Genomic DNA, 25,260 nt, shown 5'->3' with positions numbered 1-25,260 from the left:
GGGCATGAAATGAGTCTAATTTCAGCTACTCAGGAGGGTGAGGCAGGAGGATGGAGATCAGCCTAGGAGTTCAAGACCAGCCTGAGCAACACACAATTCTCTTTCTGATCAAAACAGAACAGATGTGGGTGTGAGCCAGGGGCACAGACAGGCCGGCTGCACAAGAGAGAATGAGCTGTCCATGAAGCCACCGCATTTGAGGAATACTCTGCAAGGCATCAACTGGAATGTATTTATTACCAAACAAGACAGAAGAGAACCAGGGCCTGACTTAGCAGTGGCCCCAGCCTGCACGGGCTTGGGTAGGCTCAGGCTGGCCCCAGGAGTGGGAGAGCCCAGAGAAGAGGGAGAAAGAGCAGCGGCCAGGAGGGGTCTGGCTGGGACATGCCACTCTGGGCCATCAGCTTCTGGATCCACCCGAAGTGGTAGCTGACATTGGTGTAGACACCGGGCCGATTGGGCCGACCACAGCCCACTCCCCAGCTCACGACTCCAATCTGATACCACAGTCCATTCTTGTTACAGGCCAAGGGTCCACCTGAGTCACCCTGGGGAGCAGCGGGACTGAGATCAGCCTGGGGCGGAGTGAGTGGGGCAGGGGAGAAGCCGAGAGCAGGAAGGGCTGTGGGGCTGGGTAGACTGGGTGCACATCCTTCTCCTCCCCCTGGCAGCGGCCAAGCCTCCGTTTCTGCATCTGCAGAGTGGGGCAACAGTGTCCACCTCCTGGGGTTGGCATGAGGGTCAAATAAGGCACAGGGACACAGGTTGCTTTCCTGGGCTGGGAGTGGTGGCAGGGACACTCACAAAGCAGGAATCCTTCTCGCCTTGGGCATCGCCAGCACAAACCATGTCTCCAAAGATGTCCGTGCGGAAACTGTACTTGAAGAAGAGGTAGTTGCACATAGAGTTGTTTATGATGGCGACCTGAACTTCCTGGAGGGTATAGGGAGATGGCAGTGCTGTGGGGACGATAGAGGGAAAGAGAGAGACACCAACCTGAGGCCCCTCTAGGGAGGGATGGCATAGGCTGTGGGAGTGGGGGTCCTAGGGCACCCACTGTGCCTGGCAGGTTCATCTCCATTACCCCCAGCTCCAGCCCAGACCCCAGCACAGCAGAGGCCCTCAGCAGCATCACGAAGGCCCCAGCGAGAGACAGGCTGTCAGAGCTCCCCCAGCCTCACTTTCCCTATCTGTAGAATGGCAACAATGGCCTGCGCCCACGGAGAGATTCCTTAGCAAAAAGGAACAGGGGGAGGGGCAAAGGCAGCTGACATGGTGTTAAGATGAGCACCCAAAGCCAGACCTGGGGGAGAGGCAGCCTGGCTGCAGCCCTGGCCTCAGTAGCAGCTGGGCGCTTTCAGGGCCTGGGCACAAGCTTGTTGCGGCGCTCTTAGGGCCCCCCCCCAGTACCCCTGGGAGGCAGCAGTCATCAGGACCCACTCCCAGATAAGGAGAGTCAGGGGGATATCACCCCGCTGACCCCCGGCAAGGCACTGGGGAAGTCTCAGAGCCTGACAGGAACCCACACCTGTCCAATTCCTGCCTCAGAGTCCCAGCCAGCACCTTGTACTGCACAGGATGACAAAAGACAACAAGGCCCAACCTGCAGGCAGCGCTTCCCATCAGCGGGGTCTCTCCTAAGCCCTTGGGACTAACAACCTGGGAACTAGCCTATGATGTGGAACCATCATTACCCTGTTTCACAGGGGAGGAAACTGAGGCACCGTGAGGTGAACAGCTTTGCCCAAGGCCTCCCAGTCAGCGCAGGGCAGAGCAAAGGTGCATACCAGGCAGGGGGCTCCAGAAGTGCCTGCCCCCCGCCTCCCCTACACTGTGAGTTGAGGCGCAGCCTGGGGTTGGTGTGACCTGTCCACTCTGGGCTGGGGAGAGAGGGTGGCAGAGGCAGCCTGGCCGTGCCCCCGGCTCACACCCACTCATCTTTGCAGCAGGGGCCCTTCTCAGGGAAGGGAAAGGATCCCTCCTCTAGAGGGAGGCGGCTCCAGTGCTGAGTTTCCCATTCCCGCTTCCAACTGCCGGGGTGTGACCTGGGGATATCCCTTACCCTCTCTAAGGCAAGGGGCCCTGACTTCTCCATTTATCAGTTCTTGGCAATTTCCATAACCCTCTCAGTTTTCTCATCTGTAAAATGGGTATAAAAACGTTACCAACTTCATTCTTAGGTGAGCTCCAGGAGGAGGAGAGGCCGCGCCTGCCTCACTGCTGGGTCCCCATGCCTAGAACAGTGCCAGGCACACTGCGTGTGCTCAAGGAACCACGTTTGTTATTGTTACTACTGTTGTGGGATGATGCAGGGACAGGCCAGACAGGGGAGCAGAGGGAAGGGGATTCCTAATACAGGGAACACATCCAGTTGGGGGCTGCCAGCCCCAGGGCTCCTCCAGATGGTGGGCCCACTTCTTTCAGGGCATGTGTGTTGGGGGACATGCAGGTGCCAGGGCAGGCCCACCAGAGAATCCCCAGAGGGGTTTCCGTGGGAGCTGCGGTTGAGCATGGCTTGAAAACTTATGGGGAGAGGAATGGGCTCAGTGCTGCAGGAGAATCGGCCAGAGCTAGGGTGGGTGCAAGAGGCTTGGAGAGGCAGCCCGGGAGCCTGATGCCTGGGGCATTGGTGAGCACCGGGGGAGGTGGAAAGATGCAGCAATAAATTCAAGTCTGACGTTTATGTCGCCAAGTCCTCCAGAACCCCTCCACCACCCCACCACCCACAGGCCTGTACCAAGCTGGCCTCCCTCTCACACTCTCCTTCTGGCCCCCACAGCCCCTGGAAGGGAGAGACTGGGTGTTTGGTCCCTGCCCTGGCAGGTGAGGAGAGACTGCGCACAAGAGGGGCGTAGCCTGCACTCCCAGACCAAGCAAGGGGCTATTGTGCCTGTGTGCGGGAACAGGTGAACAAAGACAGTTCCTCCCTGACCTGCCTGTCCCCAGCCTCACCCTCATCCTCTTTGACGTTCCCCCAGCCGGTCACCCAGCAGTCTGTCCGGTTCTGAAACTCAAATGTGGAAGCCTGGAGACAGATGGGCTGGATGTGGTTAGTGTAGGTGACAGGTGCAGACAGCTTCACCAAGGCAATGTCATAGGGTGAATTCCCCAGGTAGCGAGGGCTCAGATAGATATTCGACACGAAGTAACGGGTGTAGTAGGCCTGCAGGCTCCAGAAGGATGGCATGGAAGTCAGCTGGCCAAACTGGATCGTCCACCCAGAGGGATCACTAAGGTCACTCTCTCTGGTAGAAGAGAAGAGAGCAATCAGGGGCCCTGGACGGAGGGCTGGCTGCCTGAGCACAACTGGGGCCCAGTCCAGGAGGGGAGACTGTGGCATTGCTACTACTTGCTAACACCCAGGGTCCCCTGTAGAAATGAAAGAGCCCAGAGAGATCACAACCAAAGTCCTAGGACCTGCTCCTGGAGCAGGAGGGTGGGGTTTTGTCATCTCCCAGAGCTGTCCCAAGGACCCTTGCATTAAGCCAAGGCCTCCAGGGGCACCCCCATGCAGCCCAAGGAGGAATGGGCAGATGCACCACGGCAGTGTGGGCTTGGCAGGATGGAGTCCACATAGCGTCCCGGGCGTGCTCGCCTTGGTTCAGTGCTCCACACTGTACTGCACGTCCACCAGGAGGGGGAATGAGGGTGGGATGGATGGTGGTGAGCTTTGGGTTAAAAGAAAAAGGGAGAGAATACCCAAAAGTGCGTGGAAATGTTCTGGAAGAACATTCTGGAAGAACCTGAACAGAGTTCCCTCCCGGAGACCCAAAAGGAACTGGAATGGGTGTAACCGGCTGCAGCAGAGCCTGGGGCTCAGTAGAACACCAGGCGGCATCCACGCACCACATTCACGCCCAAGTGTGGCATCAGACCATAGGTAAAGTTAGGTGGCACTCCCTGCAGCCCTGCTCCTGCCCGTCCCCACACCCCTCAGTTCGCACCCCACTCACTCTTCAAAGCAGTGCGCCGCAGTGAGCGCCCAGCGGTGGCTGAGCAGACTCGCTCCGCACACGTGGGAATCCCACAGGCGCAGGCTCCCCTGCCATGGCCAACGCCCGAGTTCAGCGTCCAGTCCACCCACGATGCGCGTCGTGATGACCCGTTGGCCGCATGGTCCTCGGATGGTCAGAGGAACTGCTGAGCCGCGGGAGGCAGCCCCCCAAGCCCGACCTCTCCCTTTCTCCCATTCAACCCAGCCAGGAAACCACGCTTTTACCCACCCAGTGTCCCCTCGCGTGTGTAGAGTAGGAAGTAGGTGACACTGGAGACCCTCCCACGTGCTCTGCAGGGCCTGCCCATCCCCCTCCAGCGCCCATTGGTTACTTTCCACACCAACAGAGTTCTCGATCCCGGGGGCGAGGCCGAGAGAGCAGTAGAGGCCCCCCTTCCCCTCCCCCCGCCCCCGTGCACCTCAGCCCAACGGCCCCGGCGGGCATCACGCATCCTGAGCGCCCTACCTGACGACAGATCCACCTCATCTGACTCTGCAGGAGACAAGAAGTGAGCTCCCCGCGGCCTCCACCTCCCGTCCTCCCCATCGCCCCCCCTCCCCGTCCCGCCAGCAGCGCCCCGAGCTCACCCGGCTTCCCGAGTCCCGACAGCGCCAGCAGCAGCGCCAGCAGCAGCGCCCCGCGCGCGCCCATGGCCTCCTCTCCAGCGGCCTGGCGCCTCCTCTGCCTCCCCTCGCGCCGGGCCGGGGGCGCCCCCTGGGGGCGGGGCGGGGTGGGAGCTCTGCCCTCTACTCCCAGCTTCACACTCCTGGGCCCAAGGGCTGTTTGGGGACTCTCAGCCCTGATAGCGCCCTGGCTTTCAGCTCCTAGGGCGGATCTTCAACCACACTCCTTGATGTGGCCCAGACCCGGTGGACCCCACAGTCCCTTTCTTGTCTGCAGCCCAGGGGTCCTGGCTGCCCGCTTGGTGCCCGGTGTCCTTCACCTACCACCTCCTCCAGCACCAAGGGCCTGGCCGTGAGCCAGGAGTCCCCTTAAAGCCTGGGGGCCCCTGAGGGCCAGGTGGGGCCTAGCAGCATGGCTGGTCCTTCATGAGACTTTCTTTTTTTTTTTCCTTTTTTTTTTTTTTGAGACGGAGTCTCCCTCTGTCGCCCAGACTGGAGTGCAGTGGCCGGATCTCGGCTCACTGCAAGCTCCGCCTCCTGGGTTTACGCCATTCTCCTGCCTCAGCCTCCCGAGTAGCTGGGACTACAGGCGCCCGCCACCATGCCCAGCTAGTTTTTTTGTATTTTTTAGTAGAGATGGGGTTTCACTGTGTTAGCCAGGATAGTCTCGATCTCCTGACCTCGTGATCCGCCCGTCTCGGCCTCCCAAAGTGCTAGGATTACAGGCTTGAGCCACCGCGCCCGGCCCATGAGACTTTCTTGGGAAAACAGTGCTCTTGGGCCGGTTCCACCCAGAATGGGGATCCTGCCAAGTCTCTACCCAGGCCGTACCCACTGCGGGCTCCCACTGGGCTTTCTTCACTCCTCTGAAACAAATTTTTTTGTTGTTGTTGAGATGGAATTTCGCTGTTGTCGCCCAGGCTGGAATGCATTGGTGTGATCCCAGCTCACTGCAACCTCCACCTCCCAGGTTCAAGCGATTCTCCTGCCTCAGCCTCCCAAGTAGCTAGGGTTACAGACACGCACCAGCACACCTGGCTCATTTTTGTATTTTTAGTACAGACGGGGTTTCGCCATGTTAACCAGGCTGGTTTCCAACTCCTGATCTCAGGTGATCCACCCCCTCCGCCTCTCAAAGTGCTGGGATTACAGGCATGAGCCACCGCACCCGGCTGCAATTCCACTTCCGAGTATACACCCAAAAGAACTGAAAGGAAGGTCTTCAAGATATATTGGTTTTTGTTTTTTGGGGGGTTTAGTTTTGGGGGTTTGTTTTTTGAGATGGTGTCTTGCTCTGTTGCTCGGGCTAGAGTGCAGTGGTGGGATCTTGGCTCACTGCAACTTCTGCCTCCTGGATCCAAGTGATTCTCCTGTCTCAGCCTCCAGAGTAGCTGGGATTAGAGGCACCCACCACCATGCTCAGCTAATTTTTGTATTTTTAGTAGAGATGAGGTTTCGCCGTGTTGGCCAGGCTAGTCTTGAACTTCTGACCTCAGGTGATCTGCCCTCCGCAGCCTCCCAAAGTGCCAGGGTGAAGGTGTGAGCCACCATGCCCGGCCTTCAAGAGATATTTGTATACTCATGTTCATAGCAGGATTATTCACAGTAGCTGACATGAAAGCAACCCGAGAATCCATTGACCAATGAACGGATCAGTGAAAATGGGAATGTACAATTACATGCCACATAATGAGGTCTTGCTCAGTGATTGACCACACAGGTACACGACAGTGGTTCCATAAGATTATAATACCATATTTCGATTGTACTTTTCTATGTTTAGATACACAAATACATATTATTGTGTTAGAGTTGCCTACAGTGTTTAGTATGGTAACAAGCTCTGTAGCTTTGTAGTCTAAGAGCAATAGGCTAGACCGCCTACCCTGGGTGTAGCAGGCTATGCCACATAGGTATGTGGAAATGCACTCTGTGATGTTCCTGCAATGTTGACATCACCTAGCCACGCTTTTCTCAGAAGGTATACTTGTTGTTAAGTAATGGATGACTTTCTGCTGAACTAGACATTTAAAATGATTAAAGTGGGCCGGGCGCTGTGGCTCTCACCTGTAATCCCAGCACTTTGGGAGGCCGAGACAGGCAGATCACAAGCTCAGGAGTTGGAGACCAGCCTGGCCAATATGGTGAAACCCCATCTCTACTAAAAATACAAAAATTAGCTGGTGGTGCTGGTGGATGCTGTAATCCCAGCTACTTGGGAGGCTGAGGCAGGAGAATCTCTTGAACCTGGGAGGTGGAGGCTGCAGTGAGCCGAGATAGCGTCACTGCACTCCAGCGTGGGTGACAGAGCGAGACTCGGTCTCAAAAAATTAAAAAATAAAATGGTTAAAGTGGTTTCATGTTATGTGTATTTTATCGCAATAAAAAATAATGTTTTAAAACCTGTGAATAGGCCGGGCGTGGTGGCTCACACCTACAATTCCCACCAGTTTGGGAGGCCGAGGAGGGTGGGCCCCTTGAGGTCAGGAGTTCGAGACTAGCCTGCCCAACATGGTGAAACCCCGTCTTTACTAAAAACTCAAGAATTAGCTGGGTATGGTGACTGGTGCCTGTAATTCCAGCTACTCAGGAGGCTAAGGCAGGAGAATCGCTTGAACCAGGAGGTGGAGCTTGCAGAGAGCCAAGATTACACCACTGCACTCCAGCCTGGGCGACAGAGAGTTCATCTCAAAATAAATAAATAAATAAATAATAAAACCTGTGAATATACACTTCCAAATTTGTGATTTCATTGTATGCAAATTACGCTTCAAAATGAGAAAAGCCCAACCCTACGACAGTCTGGTTAATGACACGCATGCAGAAGTGTCTGAGGGGAGGTGAACTGAGGTCAGCACCTGATATCACCTGATATGTCTGAGGAAAGAAGATGAAGCGATGGGTGGACGGAGGGTCCAGGACATAGACAAATGCAGTGACACCCACTATATATCTATCAGTTATCAGGAGTATTTGCTAAAAATCTAGATTCTTGGCCGGGCGCGGTGGCTCAAGCCTGTAATCCCAGCACTTTGGGAGGCCGAGACGGGCGGATCACGAGGTCAGGAGATCGAGACCATCCTGGCTAACACGGTGAAACCCCGTCTCTACTAAAAATACAAAAAAAAAAAAACTAGCCGGGCGAGGTGGCGGGCGCCTGTAGTCCCAGCTACTCAGGAGGCTGAGGCAGGAGAACGGCGCAAACCCGGGAGGCGGAGCTTGCAGTGAGCTGAGATCCGGCCACTGCACTCCAGCCCGGGCTACAGAGCAAGACTCCGTCTCAAAAAAAAAAAAAAAAAAAAAAAAACGCTTAGCACAGAGTGTGGCACCAACAGGAACTCAGTGAGGGCGCAGGCGGGCGTGCGGGAGCTTCGGTTTTCAGGAGCACAAGGCTGCAGTGCCTTCCCTCAGGGCCTCCTTCTCCAGCAGCAGCCGCTCAAGGACAAGTCACAGGCACAGCCCGGTGTTGCCCTGCTGGGGTTGGGGCAAAGACCCCTGGGCTTCTGATGCTGCCCCTCCCCCAGCCAGCAGGACCTTCCCTCTGGTTCCTGAGCCCCAGGGATCCGCTGAGGCCCTAGGAGGTGTCAGCTCCTGGTTTTGCCCAGGGTCTTAGATCAGTCCTACCCGGAGATCTGAGCCAGGGACTCAGGTTCTTGCCTCCGGTGAGGCTGGGGGCTTCCCGCAGAGGCTCAGCCTGGCCCAGGGGCTGCAGGGAGGTCCTGGCTGCTGCATGGGTTGCAGATGGAGACCCTCTTGTCTGCTGTGCCTCAGGCTGCAGAGCCACAGAGGGGTCTTCCCAAGTCCCACACCTGAAGGGCAGGGAGGCCAGGGACTTGTGGCCCTAACCCGACTCCTGACACACAAGGGCCAGCCGGCCCGGGGCCACCTCTGCAGGCAGGAGAAGGCCTCATTGTTCCCCTCTCCTGGCAGAATGAGGACTGGGTGTGCCCAGGGCAGGAAATAAATGCTCAGTAAATCCCTCTCTTGGGAGCCCTGATCCCAAGGGACAAAGGGCCTGTGTTGAGTCTCCCTGTACTCGGGCTCAGGGCCAGCACTTGGGCCAGGGCAGATGGAGAGTGGGAGAGGGGTGCCTCCCACCAGGTGGGCTTCTTTCCCAGGTCAGGCATGCAGGTGAAGAGGGGTGTCGTGTGTGCATGTCCCCCGCGTGCAGGAGAGTCTGGGTGGGCGTGTGTGTCTGGGTGCACATGTGTGAACGAGCATGTGTGATGCCTGTGTTCGCGCCATCTGAACATCCCCTCCAGTGTGCACTGTCTCTTCCACCAAGTCCCCACAATCCCAGCTGGTGCTTCTGGAGTCCTGGCCCAGACGACTCTCCTTCTGGGCGCCAAACCCTGTCAGCCTGGAGTTAGAAAGAAGGCCTCTGAACTGCCAGCAAAACATGGAAAGGCAGGTCGGGCATGGTGGCTCATGCCTATAATCCCAGCACTTTGGGAGGCCAAGGTGGGTGGATCATAAGTTCAGGAGTTTGAGACCAGCCTGGCCAACATAGTGAAACCCTGTCTCTACTAAAAATACAAAAAAATAGCTGGGCATGGTGGTGGGCGCCTGTAATTCCAGCTACTCTGGAGGCTGAGGCAGGAGAATCATTTGAACCCGGGAGGCAGAGGTTGCGGTGAGCCGAGATCACACCCTTGCACTCCAGCCTGGGCCACAGGGCGAGAGTCTGTCTCAAACAAAACAAAACCAACCATGAAAAGGCGCCCTCAGGCTGGGCTAGGGTGAGAACACAGCCCGCTTTGTGCCACCTCCAAGCTCCTCCCTCTGAGAGCTGTGCTGGCCAACGGCTTGGCCTCTTCCACCTCCACCTCCCTGAAGGAGGCTCCTCCTGAGACGGGCTCAGCTGCCCACTGCCCGTGCCTGGCCCTTACTGCCCCTGAAAGTCAGAGGAGTGCTGGACAGGTGGTGCAGAGGGGTGGGAGCAGAGGGGTGGTGCAGAGGGGTGGTGCAGAGGGGTGGAGCAGAGGGGTGGTGCAGAGGGGTGGAGCAGAGGGGTGGGAGCAGAGGGGTGGTGCAGAGGGGTGGGAGCAGAGGGGTGGGAGCAGAGGGGTGGTGCAGAGGGGTGGGAGCAGAGGGGTGGTGCAGAGGGGTGGGAGCAGAGGGGTGGGAGCAGAGGGGTGGTGCAGAGGGGTGGGAGCAGAGGGGTGGGAGCAGAGGGGTGGTGCAGAGGGGTGGGAGCAGAGGGGTGGTGCAGAGGGGTGGGAGCAGAGGGGTGGGAGCAGAGGGGTGGAGCAGAGGGGTGGGAGCAGAGGTACTGTGGGGGCCTCACCTTGGCACATCAGTCAGTGGAAGCCCAGCTCTGACCAGCCCCTCCAGGGAGACGGTGCAGGCGTCACAACCAGAGCCAGGTGCCAAGACTAAAGTGAGACTCTGCTCCCGCCCCATCAGTCTCTGGCAACTTCTGTTTTACTTTCTGTCTCTACGCTTTTGGTTCCTCTAAGTACTTCATATTTGTGAAATCATACAGTGTTCTTCTTTTGTAACTGGCTTATTTCACTGAGCACAGTGTCTTCATGGCTCATCCAGATTGCAGTATGTGTCACAATTTCCTTCCTCCCTCTTTCTTTCTTTCTCTCTTTCTTTCTTTCTTTCTTTCTTTCTTTCTTTCTTTCTTTCTTTCTTTCTTTCTTTCTTTCTTTCTTTCTTTCTCTCTCTCTCTCTCTCTCTCTCTCTCTCTCTTTTCTTTCTTTCTTTCGTCTTTCTTTCTATTTTTTTTGACACAGTACAGTGGTGAGATCTTGGCTCTCTGCAGCCTCAGCATCCCAGGCTCAATGTAATCCTCTTACCTCATCCTCCCAAGTAGCTGTGACCACAGGTGTGAGCCACCACACCCAGCTACATTTTTATTGTTTTGTTATTTTATTTTTATTATTTTTATTTTCTTTTTGAGACGAAGTTTCACACTGTCGCCTGGGCTGGTGTGCAGTGGGGTGATCTCAGCTCACTGCAACTCCGCCCCCCAGGGTTCAAGTGATTCTCCTGCCTCAGCCTCCCAAGTAGCTGGGATTATAGGTGTGCACCACCATGCCCAGCTAATTTTTGTATTTTTAGTAGAGACGGGATTTCACTATGTTGGCCAGGCTGGTCTCAAACTCCTGACCTCATGATCTTCCCACCTCGGCCTCCCAAAGTGCTGTGATTACAGGCATGAGCCAACCGTGCCCGGCCCATTTTTATTTTAAATTTTTTGTAGAGCAAAATGTTGTCCAGGCTGGTCTCGAACTCCTGGCCTCCAGTGATCCTCCTGCCCTGGTCTCCCAAAGTGTTGGAATTATAGCTGCGGGCCACCCGCGCGGCCCCCCTAGTTCTCTTGTCCTCCTCCCCCTCACTAAGACAGCCAGAACAATGAATAAACAATTAACTTTCGTTTTTCTTTTTTTTTTTTGAGACAGAGTTTTGCTCTTTTTGCCCAGGCTGGAGTGGAATGGCGTGATCTCAGCTCACTGCAACCTCCGCCTGCCGGGTTCAAGCAATTCTCCTGCCTCACCCTCCAAAGTATCTGGGATTACAGGCGCCTGCCAACATGCCCGGCTAATTTTTTTTCTTTTTTTCTTTTTTTTTTTTTTTGAGACGGAGTCTCACTCTGTCACCCAGGCTGGGGTGCAGTGGCGTAATCTCCACTCACTGCAAGCTCTGTCTCCCGGGTTCACGCCATTCTCCTGCCTCAGCCTCCCGTGTAGCTGGGACTACAGGCGCCCACCACCGCACCCGGCTAATTTTTTTTTTGTATTTTTTTAGTAGAGATGGGGCTTCACCAGGTTGGCCAGGATGATCTCGATCTCTTGACCTCGTGATCTGCCTGCCTCGGCCTCCCAAAGTGCTGGGATTTTAGGCGTGAGCCACCGCGCCCGGCCAACAATTAACTTTTAATCAAAATAACTGAGGAAGAGCACCAGAGTGCTTTAGAGGAGTAACAGAAACCTGGAGAGCAGAGAAACTCAGGATGGCCGCATGAAGAACATAAGGAAACACTGGGCCTGCACCCCAATCCCCAACCAGGATCAGCTGGGAATGAGGCAAGGAGGTCAGCAAGGGGATCCCAGGAGCCCCACCAGCACCTTGGACACCTACAGCCCTTATCACTGGCGTCCCCTGTCTTCACAGGCACTAAGCCCAGGCAAGGGGGCTGCCTGAGGCCACACAGCTGAGCTCCCTACAGAGAAGTCCACAGTCAGCCCATTTCCTGTGGTCATGTGGCTACCGCACTGCGCCATTGTTGAACTGGAACTACGGCCAGAGCATATCTTGCCCTGGGATTGAGTAGCCACAGTTGCCCTTCATCCCTGAGACTAAGGCACCACTGAACCACCTCAGCCTGGTGGCTTCATACCCCTCTACTGAGCCGTGAGCAGCAGTCACACCCTTGCTCCTGGGGCCAAGCAGAGGTAGAGGTGCTCCACCTAACCTTCCCCCTTCTCCACTCAGGCCAGAGCTGAAGCCACAACCTGCCTCCCAGGAAAACAGCACCTTGGCTGCTCAGAGCAGAAGTTGGAGAAGCGTGCTGCATTCCAGGAAACGTTGCTGGGGCTACCCAGAATAGTCACATTCCCCAGGCCTAAGCTAAAGCAGTCCACTTCCCCCAGGAGATCACTGCCCTGGCTGAGCTGAGCAGCTGTGAATCCCGGGGCTGACCTGATGTAGTAGCTCGCATCCCAGGGAAACAGAGCAGTGGCTGAGCTGAGACACTGCCCTATGGGCCAGCTCCAGCACCTTGCCTCCCCGGAGCCAGATTAGCCTCCTAGAGATGGAGCTGCGGAGATAGCCCTCTCCCTGGAAAGTGGAGTCTCCCTGGGCTGCTCCCTGCCTTCCCCTGCAATGTGCTGTTTCCTGCCACCTCCTTCCCCAACAGGGCCGAAATGACAGCTGTGCTCTGCCATTCTGCCACTGTATCTGGCCTCATGAAGTCTGGGATACTGCCAAGCCCCACCATCTCGGGGCTTAGAGTTGCTACTGCATGGAGCTTCAGCCCCTGAACCCTGAGTAGCGCTGAGCCCCTAAACCCTGAGTTATGCTGAGCCCCTGAACCCTGAGTTATGCTGAGCCCCTGAACCCTGAGTTATGCTGAGCCCTACTGGCTCAGGTCCCGGAGTGGCAGCCATACTCTGAACCCCAGGTTTAAACCTGAGAACACCACATCTTCCCCAGAGTTGGGCCACTGCTCTGCCCTGTCCCACAGGGTAGAATCACAGCTACAACCCAGCCCCCTGGGCATGACCTGCTAGGGAGTGCATCAGAGGTACAGATTCTGGCTCTGTGGGCAACGCACATTCAACCCTGCTACAGAGAGTAAACCTGCACCCAATGACCCAGGCCTTGCCTCAATTTGTACGCCAGGCCCTGAGCCTAGGACCCCAGCTCCACAGCTACTCCAAGCACCTGCAAATGAAAGCCAGTGCCACTGTATCTTCTTGTAGGCCATATCAAACTTGACACTAAAAGGTGCCCTTTGGCTGCATATCCCCATTGTGGGGAAAATAAGAATAGGAGGATCCCAAAAGCCCTTGACATCAAGGACATTAACAACCACTGCCACAAATCTCTACAGCCTGGGCCTCGAGGCACCCACAGTTATTGCTGATGCTCAACACAGCTGAAGAGCTGCATGGAGACCATATCACTGCACCTATCTGGAAACACGGTCGCCACACCATTTCCAACCAGCACACTATGACCCAACTGCAGGTAAAAGTCTATCTCTACGAAAGCCACTCTAGAAACTCTGAAAGAGGCAATTGTTCCACCAGATGTACAGACATCAGTGCAAGGATACAGGAAACATGAAGCAGCAAGAAAATTTGGCACCAAAGGAACATAACTGTCTAGTAACAGACCCTAATGGAAAAGGAAATCAGTGAACTGTCAGAAATAAATTCAAAATAATGATCTTAAGAAAACTAAATAAGGCTGGGTACAGTGGCTCACAGCTGTACTTTGGGAGGCCAAGGGGGGGTGGATCACCTGAGGTCGGGAGTTCAAGACCAGCCTGATCAACGTGGTGAAACCCCGTCTCTACTAAATACAAAAAATTATCCAGGCATGGTGGCACGTGCCTGTAATCCCAGTCACTGCGGAGGCTGAGGCAGGAGAATCAAACCATGAGCCAAATAAGCCCCTTTTCTGTATAAATTACCCAGCCTCAGGTATTCCTTTAAAGCAATGTAAGAATTCACTAAGACACCCCCGAATTCTCCAGATCCCTCCCTGCCCATCACCCTTGGTGTCTATTCATTTGATGCCTGGAGGTGTAGCCTCTGTCTCCCATGGCCTGTGGGGAGTGCGGTTCTGGGCAGGGCAGATGCCAGCATCCCAACAGGGCTTGGCCATGGTAGCAAGAGCTCTGAGTCCTCTGGACTCTGACTGTCCCCCAACCCATGTGGATTTCCTACCCAAAGTCCAAACCTGCCTGCCTATTCCCCACATTCCCCCAGACCTCTGCTTCTTTCACAGGCAGCCACACCACCCTGTCCTTATTCCATCACCCCACCCCAAGGTGCTCCAGCTGACTCTCCTTCCAGTTGGCTCCTCCAATCCCAGTTCCACTCTCAGTCTCTACCTTTCCTCTTGCCTCGCCAGCATATGGCAATGGAACCCTGGGGCCCTGCTGTCACCCACAATGGGCCACTCTGGGATGTGGACATCGCCTTTTATCTCTGAAGTCATTCCCTCTGGCCAAACTCCATCTCTAGGCCAGGCACAGTGGCTCACGCCTGTAATCCCAGCACTTTGGGAGGCCAAGGTGAGAGGATCACGAGGTCAGCAGTTCCAGACCAGTCTGGCCAACATAGGGAAACCCTGTCTCTACTAAAAAAAAAATACAAAAAAATTAGCTGGGTGTGGTGGTGTGCACCTGTAATCCAAGCTACTTGGGAGGCTGAGGCAGGAGAATCACGTGAACCGGGAGGTGTAGGTTGCAGTAAGCCAAGATGGCGCCATTGCACTCCAGCCCAGGCAACAGTGCGAGACTCCGTCTCAAAAAAAAAAAAAGTCCATCTCTACTTCACTTGTTCAACTTTACTGGAATGTCCCCAGACCTATAGGAAAACAGCCTTTTGTATGGCAAGAGTGACGCCGTCTTGAAGTGAAAACCCCATGATGACCATGTTTCGCTCAGGCATACCAAGTGGTCCCTGTCACACAGATAACTCCTCAGAAAGATGCCTCTCTCACCTCCCCGGTGGTCAAGATTTTGCTAGAATGTCTGAGGCATAACCAATTGCACTTGTTTTACCAAAAAAAAAAAAAAATCTTGTGATACAAAGAATACTTTCTGCAGGGCAGGTGTGGAGATCCACCATCTCATGGACAACCAAGGCATCACTTCAGTTTGTAATGTCTTATTAAATGTTTGTTTCTTAGACACTGGATTTCTCAGCCTTTTTGGCCTGTTGGCTCCCTTGGCCTTTGAGGATAGGTTTGCATGGACCCACTCACCTGCAGAACACCCTCAAACTTAGAAAGGGCGTCGCTGGACTCACTTCCTGTCCCTCAGAACCAGCTATATCCACTCCAGTCCTATCTTGGAATCTGCCCACCCTTTTCCAGTTTCGATCTTCTTCTATGTGGACAGGCCAGGTCTCCTCGGCAGGAAGAGCCTCCCCTGACCCCAACACATGCATGGGATGGGGGATAGCACGTCCACTGGATCATGACACTCCCTCTACAATTTGGCAGGACTGGCAATTCCACTTGCTAATAGGTCAGCCACCCACTGGTGAGTGATGTGGTCCTGAAGGGTGGGAGGACGTTGTAGGCAGGGACCACCTGTGACTGCCTACCCTCCATGGTTTGAGGAACCAGGGCCCCTCTACAGCCTTCCTCCCGAGGCTAACAGTGAGCAGGGAGAGTTTGCTTCAAGTGGATGCATTTTCAAAGGCGCAGAGGCTGTGGGGTGGGGATGAAATCAGGGGCTGTCTAGGCCAGAGCTTCTCGCACCTTCTTGTGCTCACAGCATTTTTGGATCTTGGCAAAATGCAGATCGCTTTCCCAGTTCAGGGAGCCTGCAGCATCTATCTTGTTGGATTGGTTCCTTGGCCAAGCTGATGCTGGGGTCAGGAACCTCAAAGCAGGGGGAAGACATACCCTCCTTCCCCATGTCAGCCACCTTATGGTGCTGCTACAGCAGCTGCCTGGGTGCCCACAGCCTCACCTAGGGGCTGCTACAGCTCTGGGGCATCATACTATACCCCCAGGACCTCCCTCAACATGTGGGGTCAGGGGGCAAGAGAGAAACACTCACCCCTGGTGTCCTTGTCCTCAGTGGGCCAATGCTGAAGCCCCCACAGAATTGTGGCTCAATTTCTCCCAGTTTGAGCAAATTCATTGGCATTTGTGCCTTTCCTGCCTTGGTTTCTCCACTTTCTCGTCTTTGCTTCCTGGGATCACCTTCCAGATAAACTACCTGCACCCATGTCCTGGTTTTAGGTCAACTATTGGAGTGACCAAAATAAGATCAGGAACATCTGGCATTTGTGTGATTGGAAACCCTGGGATGGGAGCACTGAGAGCATTTCCTCCATGGTACCCCAATCCTTGTCTTCCCACCCCTCTGACACACTGAAGTACTACTGTTCTTCCATCAATTATCTTCCTGATTGAAATAACCAGAGGGTCCTGCTGTTTGCAACAAAAACCTGGATAACAATTTAGGAGTTCAGGTGGGGTCTTGGCCTGGACTGGACATGAGTGAAGAGGAGGGAGTTGTCCATGAAGCCCCTTAGGTCCATAGAAAGCTCTGCAAGGCATCAGCTTGAACATGCACACATATTTATTGGCAAATGGGACAAAAGGGGCTGGAATCTGATCCAGCAGGCAGTCCCAACCCTGTCCCTGAAGTGCCCACTGCCCAGGGGAGGTGAGCCAATCCTATGGTCCCCACTGCAGCCTCACAGTTTCTGGTGCACTCAGAATGGCTGCAGGAGTCAGGGAGCCCATAGCAGAGCAAGGAGCAGCAACAGCTGGGAGGGGTTTGGCCTGGGTGTACTGTGGGACATCACCCTCCGGATCCAGTGGAAGTACACACTGATGTTGGTGTAGACACCAGGCCGATTGGGTTGACCGCAGTCTATTCCCCAGCTCACGATTCCAACCTGATACCACAGTCCATCCTTGTCACAGACCAAGGGTCCACCTGAGTCACCCTGGGGAGCAGCATGGGTGAGCCCAGCCTGGGGCAGAGTGGGTGGGGTAGCAGACAGGCCATGAGAGCAGGAGGGGCTGTGGGGCTAGGCAGACTGAATGCAAACCTTACTCCTTCCCATAGAATCAATCAAGTTGCAGTTTCTACACTTTCAAAGTGGGGCAACAGCCTCCAGGGGTTGGTGGGTTAATCAATGCAGGCAGAATTTATGAAAAATGAAAAGCACATTTTGTAGGCTCAAAAACTAAGACTGCATTGGTTTTCTCATAAGAAATCCAAGCAATGGGCCGGGCGCGGTGGCTCAAGCCTGTAATCCCAGCACTTTGGGAGGCCGAGACGGGCGGATCACGAGGTCAGGAGATCGAGACCATCCTGGCTAACACAGTGAAACCCCGTCTCTACTAAAAATACAAAAAAAAAAAAACTTAGCCGGGCGAGGTGGCAGGCGCCTGTAGTCCCAGCTACTCAGGAGGCTGAGGCAGGAGAATGGCGTAAACCCGGGAGGCGGAGCTTGCAGTGAGCTGAGATCCGGCCACTGCACTCCAGCCTGGGTGACAGAGCGAGACTCCATCTCAAAAAAAAAAAAAAAAAAAAAAAAGAAATCCAAGCAATGGGTTGGGAGTGGTTGGGGAGGAAATGGTAGTCGCTCTCAGGTTTGGAGCTGGAGAGGGTGGGATTCCCTGGAGGGGTAGAGGCACTCACTTTGCAGGTGTCTACACTGCCATCCTCAGCACCAGCACAAAACATGGAATCCTGGATCATCCTACGGCTAGAGGGCTGTTCAAACAGGTAATTACATCTGGTGTTGTTTAAGATGGTGACCTGCACTTCCCGGAGGTTGTAAGGAGGTGGCAGAGGTCCTGGAGATAGGACAGAGAAAGGCAGCACCCTTCACCTCTCCTCTGCCATCTGGAGCAGGGAGAGGAGAAAGGGCATGTATTATAGTGGTGGTGGGGGATCTCTGACACACCCACAGTACCCAGCATTGCTCTTGACTCCCCAGCACCCAGTGCATCAACAGCAATCAACAATATCACAGAATAACCCAGTGGGTGGGCCAGGCTGTTGCAGGGCTCCTGAAACTTGGTTTCTCTATCTGTAGAATGGAGATGATAGCCCCTGCCTGAGTCAGCAGAGAGATTTCTCAGTAAAGCACAGCAGGAAGAAGGGCTACAGTAGATGAATATGTTTATGATTAACACACTACAGCTGTGGGATCCAGGTCAAAACTTGCCATATTTGATGAAAGACGTGAACCCACAGATTCAAGAAGCTGAGCAAATTCCACATAGGTTAAACACAAAGAGATTTACACCGAGACACGTTATAATAAAACTAACAAAAGATAAAGGGAGAATCTTATGAACAGGAAGAGAGAAGTGATTCATCAAGGACAAGGGATCCTCAGCAAGATGAACAGAAACAGTCAACCAAGAATTTTATATCAGGAAAAAAATGAAGAAGAAATTAAGACATTCTCAGATAACCAAAAGCTGAGAAGATTTGTCATTAGTCGACCTATCCTACAAGAAGTGGATAAAGGAATCCTTCCAGGTAAAATGAAAGAACACTAGAAAGTAACTCAAAGTCGGACAAACAAATAAAGAGCCCTGGTTAAGATAACTACACAGGCAAATACAAAAGTTAGTATTATTGTAGTTTTGGTGTGTAACTCCTCTTTTTCTTACATAATTTAAAAGACAAATACATAAAACAATAATTATAAATATAGGTTAAAGGTTACACAATGAATAAAGATGTAAATTGTGACAATAACAACACAAAGTGGAAGAATGGAGCCGTATAGGAACGGAGATTTTGTGAATACTATTGAAGCTAAGTTGGTATAAATTCAAAGTAGGTTGTTATAAGGTTTAGATGTTAATTGTAATCCCTAGAGCAACCACTAACAAAGCAAAATAAACACAGAGAAGGAAATGAGAAGGGAATCAATATGGTACTCTAAACAGTCGGTTAAACAAAAACGAGGAGACAAGAAACAAAAGAAACATAAAACATATTTATAGAAAAAAGATATTATGAGATCTAAAAACCAAATAACAAAATGGCAGAAGTAATTCTTTGCAGATCAGTAATTAATTACTTTTAATGTAAAGAACTTGAATGCTCCAAATAAAAAGCAGAAACTGATATAACAGCTTTTAAAAAAATCACTGGATCCAGATCGGTGCTCCTTATAAGAGATACACTTTAGATCCAGTGAAACACACAGGCTGAAAGTGAAAGGTTGGGAAAAAGTTCCATAAAAATAGTAACCAAAAGAGAGCTGAGGTTGCTATACTATGCCAGACAAAATAGAGTTTAATACAAACTTGTTATAAGAGTCCAAGAACAACATTACATATTGATAAAACAATCAAATCATCAAGAAAATACACCAATCATAAGCATCTTCATACCTAACAACAGATCTCCAAAACATATAAAGCAAAATTGACAGAATTGGCAGGAGAAATAGACAGTTCTACAATAATAGTTGGAGATGTTAATAGCTCGCTATTAATAATTAATAAAACAGCCGGGCGCAGTGGCTCACACCTGTAATCCCCTCACACTTGCCTTCCCAGGGTGAGGCAGGCAAATCACAAGGACAGGAGTTTGAGACCAGCCTGCCCAAGACGGTGAAACCCTGTCTCTACTAAAAATACAAAAAATTAGCTGGGCATAGTGGCAGGTGCCTGTAATCCCAGCTACTTAGGAGGCTGAGGCAGGAGAATCGCTTGAGCCTGCGAGGCCGAGGTTGCAGTGAGCCGAGATCAAGCCACTGCACTCCAGCCTGGGCAACAGAATGAGACTCCGTCTCAAATAATAATAATAATAATAATAAAAAATAGATAAAACAAGCAGAGAGAAGATCAGTAATAATAGAGCTCTAAAACAACTCCATAAATCAATCATTCCTAACAGACAGAATAGGCCACCCAAACAATAGTAGAATATAGTCTTCCAAAGTGTAAGCAGAACATTCTCCAGGATAGACAATATGTCAAGTCACAAAATAAGTTGCAGAGAATTAGACAAGGCTGAAATCATACAAAACATCTTTACTGATCACAAGGGAATGAAACTATAAGTCAATAACAGAATGAACAAGGAAAAATTCACAAATAAATAGAAATTAAGCAACACACTTTTGAATGACCAATAGGCCAAATAAGAAATCACAGGGAAACTTAGAAAATACTTTGAGATGAATGAAAATGAAAACACAAAAGATAAAAACTTATGAGTTGCAGCAAAAGCAGTTCTCAGGAGGAAATATTAGCTATAAATGCCCACATTAATAAAGAAGGAAAATCTCAAATCAGTAACTTTACATTTTAAGGAACCAGAAAAAGAAGAAACTAAATACAAAGCTAGCAGAAAGAAGGGAATAGTCCGGGTGTGGTGGCTAACGCCTGTAATCCCAGCACTTTAGGAGGCTGAGGCAGGCAGATCACCTGAGGTCAAGAGTTCGAGATCAGCCTGGCCAACATAGCAAAACTCTGTCTCTACTAAAAATATATAAATTAGCTGGGTGTGGTGGCACATGCCTATAATCCCAGGTTCTAGGGAGGCTGAGGCAGGAGAATGGCTTGAACCCAGGAGGTGGAGGCTGCAGTGAGCCGAGATGGCACCATTGCACTCTACCCTGGGCGATAAGAGCAAAACTCCATCTCAAAAAAAAAAAAAAAAAGGAAGAAAGGAATAAAGAGTAGAATGGAGGAAGACAAACTAGAGGGTAGAAAAACAATAGAGGAAATCAATGAAACCAAAAGTTGGTTCTTTGAGAGATCAACAAAATTGACCATGTAAGTGGGGACATTACTACTGACCTTACAGAAATAAAAATGACTATAAAGGAATACTGTGAGCAATTGTACAACAACAAATCAGGTAACCCAGAGGAAATGAAAAAATTCCTACCTGGAGATACACAAACTACCAAAACCGACTAGAAAAGAAACAGAAAATCTGCACAGACTTATGATAAGTGAAAAGATTGAATCGGAAATTTAAAATCTCCCAACAAAGAAAATCTTAGGCCGGGCACGGTGGCTCAAGCCTGTAATCCCAGCACTTTGGGAGGCCGAGACGGGCGGATCACGAGGTCAGGAGATCGAGACCATCCTGGCTAACACAGTGAAACCCCGTCTCTACTAAAAAGTACAAAAAACTAGCCGGGCGAGGTGGCGAGCGCCTGTAGTCCCAGCTACTCGGGAGGCTGAGCCAGGAGAATGGCGTAAACCCGGGAGGCGGAGCTTGCAGCGAGCAGAGATCCGGCCACCGCACTCCAGCCTGGGTGACAGAGCAAGACTCCGTCTCAAAAAAAAAAAAAAAAAAAAAAGAAAATCTTAGTTTCAGGTAGCTTCACTGCTGAATTCTACCAACATACGAAGAAGAAGTAACACCAATCCTTCTTGAGCACTTCCCAAAAACAGAAGAGAAGGAAACACTTCAAAATTCATTCCATGAGGCCAGCATTATCCTGCACACCAAAGCCAGACAACAATACCACACACACACAAAGGAAAACTAAAAACCAGTATCTCTTATGAATATGCATGTAAAAATCCTCAACAAAATAGGGCAAACCAAATCCAGCAGCATATTAAGGGAACTGTATACCATGACCAAGTAATACTCATCCCACAAGGGCAGAGTAGTCCAACATTTTAAAATCAGTTGATAAGGAATACTACATTAATAGAATGAAGGAAAAGCCACACAATCATCTCCATTGACACAGAAAAGGATGTCACAATACTCAACACGCTTTGATGATGAAAACGTTTCGCAAACTAGGAATAGAAGGAAACTAACTCAATGTAATAAAGACCATATAAGAAAAGCCCACATCGGGCCAGGTGTGGTGGCTCACGCCTGTAATCCCAGCACTTTGGGATGCCAAGGTGGGCGGATGATGAGGTCAGGAGATCGAGACCATCCTGGCTAACACGGTGAAACTCCGTCTCTACTAAAAATACAAAAAATTAGCCGGGCATGGTGGCGGGCACCTGTAGTCCCAGCTACTCGGGAGGCTGAGGCAGGAGAATGGCATGAACCCGGGAGGCAGAGCTTGCAGTGAGCCGAGATCGTGCCACTGCACTCCAGCCTGGGCAACACAGCAAGACTCCTTCTCAAAAGAAAAGAAAAGCCCATGGCAAAAATCATACTCAATGGTGAAAAACTGAAAGCTTTTCCTTCAAGATCAGAAACAAGTCAAGGACACCCACTTTTACCACTGCTATTCAACATAGCACTGGAAGTGTCACCCAGAGCAATTAGGCAAGGTAAAAAATAAAAGTCTTCTGAATTTAAAAAGAAGTAAAATTACCATTGTTCACAGATGACATGATTCTTTTTGTAGAAATCACTAAAGATTCCACAAAATTGTTAGAACCAATGAAGAAACCCAGCAGTTGCAATATGCAAAATTAACATCTAAAAATCAAGATGACCAAAAAAAAAAAAAGTAACAAAAAAACTCAGGCTGAGCACGGTGGCTCACGCCTGTAATCCCAGCACTGTGGGAGGCAGAGGCAGGTAGATCACCTGAGGTCAGGTGTTCCAGACCAGCCTGGCCGACATGGTGAAACCCTGTCACTACTAAAAATATAAAAATTAGCCAGACATGGTGGTGCACGCCTGTAAACCCAGCTACTTGGGAGACTGAGGTAGGTGAATCACTTGAACACAGGAGGCGGAGGTTGCAGTGACCTGAGATCGTGCCATTGCACTCTAGCCTGGGTGACAAGAGTGAAACTCTGTTTCAGAAAAAAAAAAAAAATTGACCACTCTGAGCAACAAAGTGAGACCCCCATCTCTACCCATCCCCCCCAAAAAAATAAATTAGCTGGAACCCGGGCATGGTGGCTCACATCTGTAATCCCAGCACTTTGGGAGGCCAAGGTGGGTAGATCACCAGAGGTCAGGAGTTCGAGACCAGCCTGGCCAAAATAGTGAAACCCTATATTGATACATCCCACAAAATGAATCTTGGAGACACTATATGAAAGAATCTAGACCCCTAAAAAATCATATGTTGTATGTTCCGTGTGTATGGAACAGAAAAAAAGCTCACGGAAAAAGGATATAAAGAAAGAAAATATTTTCATATAGCTATACAACTTGTTTGTGTCTTGAAATAAGGTAGCTGCTATTACAAAACAGTAAAAAAGTTAAAATAGTAATAATTTTTAAAAAGTAAAAAGTTTACAGTAAGCTAAGTTCCACTTGCTATTAAAGAAAGAACAGGTTTTGGGGTAAATTTAGTGTAGCCTCAGTGTACAGTGTTTATAAAGTCTACAGTAGTGTGAAGTCATGTCCTAGACCTTCACATTCACTCACCATTCATCCACTTACCAACAGCCACTTCCAGTCTGGCAAGCTCCACTAATGGTAAGTGCCTAGGGCACAGGCATACTGTTTTTTATCTTTTTTTTTTTTTTTGAGATGGAGTCTCCCTCTGTCACCCAGGCTGGAATGCAGTGGCACTATCTTGGCTCACTGAAACCTCTGCCTCTCACGGGTTCAAGTGATTCTCCTGCCTCAGCCTCCTGAGGAACTGAGATTACAGGCACCCGCCACCACACCCGGCTAATTTTTGTATTTTTAGTAGAGACAGGGTTTCACCGTATTGGTCAGGCTGGTCTCGAACTCCTGACCTCAGATGATTCATCTGCCTCGGCCTCCCAAAGTGCTGGGATTACAGGCTCATCTGCCCAGCCTGGTTTTTATCTTTTATGCCATATTTTTACTGTGCCTCTTCTCTGTTTAGATACGCTTAAGTACCTAAGTACTTACCAGTGTGTTACGACTGCTCTGGTATTCAGCGCAGTAACAAGCTGCACAGGTTTGTAGCCCAGGAGCAATGGGCTAGACCATACAGTCTGGGTATGTAGTATTACTGGCTCTGCCATCTGGGTTTGTGTAACTACACTCTATGATGTTGACATAATAGTGAAACTGCCTCATGATGCATATCTCAGAACATACCCCGGTCATTAAGTGACACAGGACTGTAGGCTAAAAATCACTTAATTGTGTACTTCAACACTGAACACTTGAACATTTTATGGTTTGTGAGTTGTCTCAATTTTTAAAAATCGTTGCCTGAGGTTTCTGTCACCAGGTCCTCTCGAACTCCCCCTCACTCCTTCAGACCCCGGGCAAGCTGGCCTCCCTCTCACACTGTCCTGCTGGCCCCCACAGTCCCTGGAAGCAGGGAGAACTGGGAGTTTGGTCCCTGCCCTGGCAGGTGGCACTGAGAGCAGAAAAGCAGGTGAGGAGAGAATGAGAGCAGGAGGGGTGCAGTTGCACCCCCAGACCAGGGAGGGGCTGCTGTGCTTGTGTAGCGGGAAGAGGGGTAGAGGGTAATGTCCACCCCAGACCCCCATCGCCCCACCCGGTCTATCCCCAGCCTCACTGCCACTGGGGCTGATTAACCCCCAGCCGGTCACCCAGCAGTCCGGCCGGTGCACGAAGGTGAAGGTGGAGGACTCAACGCAAATGGGCTGGATGTACACATTGTAGGCGACAGAGGAGGCCAGTCTCAGCAGGGCAATGTCATTGTGTAGAACCCCAAGGGTGTCAGGGTTCACAATGATGTCCTGCACTTTGTAACGATTGCTGTAGGCCCGCAGGTTCCAAGGAGCTGGCCTGGAAGTCAGCTCGCCCAACTGGACCGTCCACTCGGAAGGATAGTAGTGCCTGGCAGAAAAGGAGAGAGGGCAGGGAGCCCTGGAACTGGGCGCTGGCCGCCTGAGCACGCTGGAGGCCCAGTCTCTGAGGCGGAGTGGCTACTGTTTGCTTATCCTGGAGGCCATTATCAAGTCTGCGGCCCCGACGACCCCTAGACTCACTTTCGGAAGCAGTGCGCAGCCGTGAGCACCCAACGGCGGCTAAGCAGGCTCCCTCCACATCGGTGGCGTCTCCTCAGGCGCAGGCTGACCTGCCATGGCCAGCGCCCGCGCGCGGACTCCACTCCGCCTGCCACCAACGAGTGAATTTCCCGGCGGCCGCAGGCCTCTGGGATGGACAGACGCACGCGGCTGAGCTGAGAGGGATGGGGGTGGGGCAGGCCCGCCCCGCCAGGCCTTGCCCCAGGGTGCGCGCAGCGAGGGGCTCCCCGGGGAACCGCGCGCCAAGAAGGTGACGCTGGGGACGGTCCCACCCCCAGGGGCCATTAGTTACTTGAGAGCATCACGTTCTTGGGACCCGGAACAGAGAGCAGTAGATGGGCCCCGGTGCACCCGGGCCCAGCCACCCTGGCAGGCATAGCGCGTCCCGGGCGCCCTACCTGACAAAAGCTCCGCCTCATCTGACTCTGCAGGAGACAAGAAGTGAGCCCCCCGCAGCCCCCACCTCCCGTCCTCCCCGCTGCCCCCCGTCCCGCCAGCAGCGCCCCGAGCTCACCCGGCTTCCCGAGTCCAGCCCGCGCCAGGAGCAGCGCCAGCAGCAGCGCCCCGTGCGCGCCCATGGCCTC

General features: G+C 52.0%; 4 protein-coding genes across 29 annotated transcripts in view; 1 reads left to right on the top strand and 3 right to left on the bottom strand.

Annotated features, from left to right (window-relative positions):
* Positions 1 to 25,260, top strand: part of LOC126944677 (elongin-B) — a 124,922-nt gene that overhangs the window by 77,244 nt on the left and 22,418 nt on the right. The window contains exon 1 of one of the 26 annotated variants that reach the window (XM_050774442.1): positions 1,250 to 1,253. The exons of the other annotated variants lie outside the window; for them this stretch is intronic. The gene's annotated coding sequence lies outside the window, so the exon portion shown is untranslated. Of the gene's footprint in view, positions 1 to 1,249; positions 1,254 to 25,260 lie in introns of those variants that run through there. 26 annotated transcript variants of the gene reach the window in all.
* Positions 1 to 25,260, bottom strand: part of ZG16B (zymogen granule protein 16B) — a 58,494-nt gene that overhangs the window by 12,362 nt on the left and 20,872 nt on the right. The window contains exon 2 of the mRNA XM_050774604.1: positions 25,191 to 25,260. The gene's annotated coding sequence lies outside the window, so the exon portion shown is untranslated. The remainder of the gene's footprint in view (positions 1 to 25,190) is intronic.
* On the bottom strand, positions 196 to 11,850 carry PRSS21 (serine protease 21). Its single transcript, XM_050775035.1, has 6 exons — positions 11,794 to 11,850; positions 4,461 to 4,709; positions 3,954 to 4,345; positions 2,953 to 3,245; positions 805 to 959; positions 196 to 548 (listed from the first exon to the last, which is right to left on the bottom strand). The coding sequence occupies exons 1-6, from the start codon at positions 11,848 to 11,850 to the stop codon at positions 309 to 311; spliced, it is 1,386 nt and encodes a 461-aa protein (XP_050630992.1). The 3' UTR covers positions 196 to 308.
* PRSS41 (serine protease 41) lies at positions 10,508 to 25,254 on the bottom strand. Its single transcript, XM_050774647.1, has 5 exons — positions 25,101 to 25,254; positions 24,638 to 24,803; positions 24,202 to 24,485; positions 17,475 to 17,632; positions 10,508 to 16,773 (listed from the first exon to the last, which is right to left on the bottom strand). The coding sequence occupies exons 1-5, from the start codon at positions 25,252 to 25,254 to the stop codon at positions 16,555 to 16,557; spliced, it is 981 nt and encodes a 326-aa protein (XP_050630604.1). The 3' UTR covers positions 10,508 to 16,554.

Source organism: Macaca thibetana, chromosome 20 (genome assembly GCF_024542745.1).
Source record: "Macaca thibetana thibetana isolate TM-01 chromosome 20, ASM2454274v1, whole genome shotgun sequence".
Classification (NCBI taxonomy): Eukaryota; Metazoa; Chordata; class Mammalia; order Primates; family Cercopithecidae; genus Macaca; species Macaca thibetana.
This window is presented reverse-complemented; position numbering and strand designations above follow the sequence as displayed.

Coding starts and splice junctions, on each gene's coding strand:
- PRSS21 (XM_050775035.1), bottom strand. CDS start 11,850: ATGGCGCAGTGCGGTAGCCACATGACCACAGGAAATGGGCTGACTGTG. Junction 4,346..4,460: donor TGAGGTGGATCTGTCGTCAG/GTAGGGCGCTCA, acceptor CCCGGGATCGAG/AACTCTGTTGGTGTGGAAAG. Junction 549..804: donor GCGAGAAGGATTCCTGCTTT/GTGAGTGTCCCT, acceptor GCTGCTCCCCAG/GGTGACTCAGGTGGACCCTT.
- PRSS41 (XM_050774647.1), bottom strand. CDS start 25,254: ATGGGCGCGCACGGGGCGCTGCTGCTGGCGCTGCTCCTGGCGCGGGCT. Junction 24,804..25,100: donor CACTTCTTGTCTCCTGCAGA/GTCAGATGAGGC, acceptor TGTCCATCCCAG/AGGCCTGCGGCCGCCGGGAA. Junction 16,774..17,474: donor GCAGTGTAGACACCTGCAAA/GTGAGTGCCTCT, acceptor GCTGCTCCCCAG/GGTGACTCAGGTGGACCCTT.